Source organism: Henckelia pumila, chromosome 1 (assembly GCF_033568475.1).
Source record: "Henckelia pumila isolate YLH828 chromosome 1, ASM3356847v2, whole genome shotgun sequence".
NCBI lineage: Eukaryota > Viridiplantae > Streptophyta > Magnoliopsida > Lamiales > Gesneriaceae > Henckelia > Henckelia pumila.
The window spans coordinates 156,135,290-156,141,369 of record NC_133120.1 but is presented as its reverse complement, the minus strand read 5'-3'; the positions used below and the strand labels follow the sequence as shown (position 1 = coordinate 156,141,369).

The window sequence follows — 6,080 nt, the reverse complement described above, 5'->3', positions numbered from 1 at the left end:
AAATAAAAATTATGCATAATATATAATTCAAGAATAACAGGAAGTGTTCTCAAGTATCTGATCGTCTGCCTCAATTTCATGCTTTTATACAAATAGATTTGATATCCTTATTCGACATCAAAATCCACGAAAAAATTTCTCTTCTGCAGGTTGGTGCATATAGATGACGTTTTTTATCCATGTATTCCTGGATGTACCTACTAAAATCCGAGATAACAACATAAAAAAAAAAAAAAAAAGAAAGACATCCTGCCTAAGAGCATCGGCATCAGTAAAGAATGGTGGCGCCAAATACAAGATGTCGACTATGTCGACAACGTCAAAACAATAACCTTTGCACCATTGATTTCGACATTTATAATTCTGTAGTGAATCTCCATCAAATCAACAATATTAACGCGCACACGTACGTTGACAGACTTTTGGTCAGGCATCGGGCGCAATAAGTGATTTAACATTTTTTTTAAAAAGAAAAAATAATTCATTCATGTACAATTGTTTCCAGAAATACAACCTGTTTAACAAATTTTTGAACCGAGTCTAGAATTTCTAAATCCTATCTATCATGCAAATCTTTTGTTGAGGAAATTAAGTTTTTGCCGTTTTTAACTCAATCGCATAGCCAAACTTCTCTCGTCACCAACTACTCTCATCACTAAATTGAAGTACGTGAAGTCAATCTACCAATATTTCAGGAATAATCGGTTAATGTCAGTCTACCTCAATGGATAAAGTTTTCCGCACACTTACATTCTGCAAACCGCATCCGCACACTCAAATTGTACTATTGCATTAAAGAATGTTGACGTGGCAATACAAACAGTGCAACAGGCAGAACTTGAAAGAAACAAATATTATGACTGTTGACACCAAAGCTTATAAATAGGCATCAAGATCAGTTTTGGTCTTTTGGAGACTCTTGCACAAACTCGCTTTATCGCACATATCAGTCTACCAAAAGCTTTCACAATTTACCAAGCAAAACTGATCGAGAACTCAAAGCACACATTCAAAGATATTATCTGATCATTGAAGGATCGATTTGCGCTATTGTAATCAAGTTGTAAACACTTTGAATTAAATTCAATCTAGGAATATTTTGTTATTAAGTTACTAGAAATTCTGAGATAGGCAGTGGAGTAAGACCTAACCTTGGGTTGAGATTCTACAAAGAGTTGTAAAGTACAGAGGAAAAGAGATAAACGAACTTAGATAACAAGATCTTCACCAGGAAGAAAGACAATGTCATAGAAAGTTTCAGTAGGATGCTTCTAGAGAGAAAAAATGCCAAATACAGGTTTTTTTATATATATATTTTCTATTGTTGTTAAAACTTAGAAGAAGTTAATGTTCAATAAAATTGGATTTTCATATTCTAACGAGTCAAAAATTGAACCAAACACATCGTGAATATAGCTTATCGAACCAAACTTCTCGGGCTCAAAGATTGGAGCAAGATGACAAGATTCGAACCAAACACAAGGCAAAAGAAGGATTAAAAATCAATCATTATGATCAATAACTCATCAGACATCAAAAGAGGTCTCAGGTTCAAAATTCAATTGTAAAAAAACTCACTCCTTCAAAACATTAAATAAATAAATGTTATGTTTGATCGACGGAACGCGAGTTTTGAGCATTCAAACCAGATCTATCCTAATGCAACCTTTAATAACAACATCGGGGTGACATTATGAAATTCAACTGTACATCTCTCCCATTTAAACATGTTCCTTGAATATAAACTAATACAAACCACCGTTTGAGTACTTTCAGTCACGTATCTAGCAAAAAGAACTACGGCAGAAACAACCAAGCCCGGTGTACACGAGGAAAATGAAATCAACAATAAATAAAACACTTTTAATCAAGATCATTTGAGTAGGCAGCATTATTTATTTATTAACACCACGATTACCTAAATCAGCAGCGGCTTGAGCAGCTCTGTTCAGAGCACCTGATACCCAAAGAGCTCCCTTAGAGAAGTAACTACTATTGACCACAGCATTTGCTGCAGAAACCACAGTTCTTCCCGTAGCAGAAACGGCTGTTTTGGTAGTATCTGAAACATGGTATCTTTGGTCCACTGTTCTCGCTGCTTCAACCCCAGCAAATAACTTGTCAGTCAGTCCAATTCTTTCACTTAATTCAGCAACTTTGGCCACCGCTGTGGCTGATACTTGGTGAGATTCATCGAAGGCTTTCGCCTTGCCAAATGCATCTTTTCCGAGTATGTATCCTTTAGCTGCCATTGTTTTGACTACATCCTGAGCCAGAGTAATAGCTTCACCGGCAGAGGGAACCGTCTTGTATTCTTGAGAATGCTGCAAAAATCAGTACAAGTAATGCGTTAATTATCCCCAAAATAGATTATTGTCTAGATATAACAAAAGAAAGACACCCACACTTGGACTGCTATCATCTTCAATTTTCCATGAAGGACGGTTCCAGAGATTATTGTCATCTTCATAATTTCCCCATCGGGCTATGCATACTGGTTGATCCACGATAGTTGCTCCCTAATATCAACATTCAACATCAGTGAGTAAGACTCCAAGGAACCTCAAATCACTAACAACAAAGCATGCGACATATTCAAATTACTACATAAAAACACCAAGACACGAGCAAAATTAGATGTCAGTGTTGCTCCCTAAAATGATTGCAGACATGATATTTTTAATGTATGACATTCGGCAGACAAAAAATTTGTATAGCGTAGTCCCTATACAACCATGCCAATCATAGCATTCCTCGATTTTATTAAATAATATGTTTAGGCAAGCAAACAAGAACTCTTTGACATAAACCTGAAAGCTACATAGCACTCGACCAAACAATGGAATTCATCAAATTCATAGAACATGAAAGAAGCATTGGAACATTGCAAAATAGGTTCAGATTTCAAAAACGGTCAATGCTGCACATCAACACCGATGGACCACATGAAAAATATTTTAGATTCAGGATTCACCGATCCTGTTCACTGTTCTGGGGCTTAGATACAGTCTCTTTCGATTATGTTTATCCTAAAACTATAAAACAGGTAAGTACTTTGGGAGCCCATGTATTTAAAGAAAAATGATATAGGAACATACCAAAAACGAAAATAAAGTCGCTGAGCGAAAAGGAAAATATGGGTGAAAATTATTATTTATCATTGATGAGAAAGGACCACAGCCACATGATAGTAAAGCTGTCCCGGGAAGAAGGGAGTTGAATAGTATACTTTTGATTGGCTAAACGTTATGAAGCACATATCAAAATAAAACAGAAAAAGACCATAATCACACCTGCATTTGTGTTTTTTGGGAACTGCAGTATCATTTAGACTAGTTTGTTTAAGGATCATTTAGACTTTTATATGTGCTAATAATGGGGAACAAAAGTATTATACTGTCCAACTCCGAACTAAATCAAAATCTCTCATGTGCAATTATGATGTCATTAGATACATTAACTCTGAGACTGTACTTATTTATTAAACCCTTAGTCACAAGGTACGATAATACAAGCAGAACTTACACTGAGCAGGACAGCAGTTTCCAGAGCGTGAGGATTTCTAAATGTCACATAGGCTGTACTTGCATGTTCACCGGCTCTGTTGATTCCATTAACAACATAATCATATCGAATTAAGCAATTATTACACTTCAAAAGGAAACTAATGAATAGAGCAAAGATTATATAACAAAAGCATCTGGTAGAAAATTTCAAAAGCATTATTGCAAAGATAAACATAACATATCTCATTTTAGATATGTTTTTTCAACCATGGCCCCATCAGTCCAACTTATAGGCAAGCTGAGAAATTTTATGGAATATTAGGCTCACTCTTGTCAGCCAGGGATGTCTTAGGCAGGTGCTTTCATGCAAGTCAATGAATGATTAAGTTTGAAGATCAAAACATGCAAAAGATTTCAGTGTACTCTTAATAGTAAATTAAACTCCCTTTCAGTTTACTTTTGTTGTGAGTTCTTAAAACAGCTAGCATAGTGAAACTAAACACAAAGAGCATGCACCATGTGCACACACAATATCATAGATTATATGGACCTGCAATGATTAAATTTCAAGAGCAGATCACTCAAAGTTTCCACTGAGGTCTTGTTAGCAAAAAAACTGCACGGTTTTAACTTCCTTCCAGTAGACATTTTAGTGAGTTCTTAGAAAAGCTAATACAAAGCGCAAAAACATGCACCACGTAAACATATTTTAAACTACATGGACCTGCAACTATGTGAACATAGAAAAATATATTGCTTTTCTGTCCCTGTGGTACAACGTAGACCTTAAGTTCAGGCATGTGTGAAGAGCGTTTTAGGAGGATCCCAGGCATAACTCGTTGACCAAAATCCGCAGCATTTAAATTGGGCACAAGAACCATCAAGTAAAAGATAACTCAAGAGGAAGAATTGATTGAAAATACATGAATATGTCAAGTAGAGACACAAGGATCAAGTACAAAAAGTATACTGTTATGTGATGTTAAAATATGGAGGGTACCTGACAATCTCCACATGCTCGATTGCACCACAGAATGCAAAGAAATCATAGACATCCTTTTCCGTGACTTTAGGAGACAGACTTGACACTTCTACAATATAACTTGGACTCATTTCAACTGATAAACCTGAATAAAAAAAATGATTACTAACTTTAACATTTCAAATCTCTGATTACCGAGAAGCACCCTTGTTAAGATTTCCAGCCTTTCTAACATCAGACAATTTAGTTTGTTAGTTTGAAACCTAGGGTAAGATATTAATTAATTAACATCTAAAAAACGAGAATCACTGGCTAGGATAAAGTTCTAACAAATTTGTTTCTCAGTCGCATGAGATACTTTATGAACTCCCAGACAAAGATCACTCATCATTTATAAGTTTTTATGTGCCATGGGGTCTTAGTATGATGTCTCTCCGAAAAATGATTGCTTGATGAATGGATATCTTGCATGGCTAAATGGTGTTTGATATAAGACAACTCAATTTCGCTGTTCCCAACTTTCAGGCTATTGCGCCAGACGGTTTTATATTAATCATAAGGAATACAGCCAATAGGGTTTTTTCCAGGACAAATTTCGAAAAGGTCACATGCAATGCAAAGGGCCTAGAAGCTTTTAAATCCTGAATATGGCTTTTCATTCCCACGTAAATGCGCATTATTAAAAAGGTAGGATCTTGGTCTGCACATTGACAGAAAGAGAAGTAGCAATTCAACCTAGAACATTAAAGGCAAATTATGCATAGCCAAAGCGACATGTATTCCTTATTCAATTTCTTTGTTGGTTCCACATGAATTAGTTCAGTGAAGTATAAACCCTCAAAAGAAGGGCATGCGCCGTAAACTACTGTAGAATTTCCCATCCACGAAAATGAATAAACAAGACGAAGCAAATAAATAAAATTAATAAGTACAACTTCCGGTAAAGGCAACTTAGATTCGTTTCTCAACAAATAAAAATCACAAAATCAAATAGAATCCAGAATCGAAAAAATACAGCGATTTTCGCAAAATAAATCAAATTTTACACAGAATTCTTCCTGCAATTGACAATGAAAGAATCACAAAAGGGTAGCTGAAAAACGATCTAATTAACAAAAAACCCGATCGTTCAGAACCACAAGTAGAAACAAAAACAGATACAGAATCCCTTCCATGAACAAGAATTCAAATAATTTCATCAACGCACCTTTTGTTTGTCTCTAAATTGCGGAGTAATTTGGGAGCTTGAAGATGATCTTTCGTGACGAAGAGCGGTTGATCTATCAAATCTTTAAAAGTATCCTATAGAAGCTTCGTGACGAAAATAAATAATTACAAATTGCACCCGAAACTTTCATATTTTATCTAGTTAAAGCTTAACAATTCCAAATCGGTCCTTTTGGTCCTCTGAGCCACTTTTTTAAAAATGTATGGCGTGTCATTCATTCACCACACCATAAAAGGAATATTTACTTCTTATTAAGTTTAAAAATATTTATTTAAGTCGTTTGACTTTTTTTGAATTTGAAGTTTTTTGGTCAATAAGTTTTTAAATTGATTGAGATTCTTTTATTTTAAAATTATCTTTAACT

At 35.0% G+C, this 6,080-nt stretch overlaps 1 protein-coding gene across 1 annotated transcript; it reads right to left on the bottom strand.

Annotated features, from left to right (window-relative positions):
* Positions 1 to 1,667: 1,667 nt before the first annotated feature.
* LOC140892343 (binding partner of ACD11 1) lies at positions 1,668 to 5,803 on the bottom strand. Its single transcript, XM_073301198.1, has 5 exons — positions 5,696 to 5,803; positions 4,507 to 4,633; positions 3,526 to 3,601; positions 2,406 to 2,519; positions 1,668 to 2,324 (listed from the first exon to the last, which is right to left on the bottom strand). Exons 2-5 carry the CDS (start codon positions 4,617 to 4,619, stop codon positions 1,896 to 1,898), a joined length of 732 nt encoding a protein of 243 aa, XP_073157299.1. The 5' UTR covers positions 4,620 to 4,633; positions 5,696 to 5,803; the 3' UTR covers positions 1,668 to 1,895.
* Between the last annotated feature and the right edge of the window lie 277 nt (positions 5,804 to 6,080).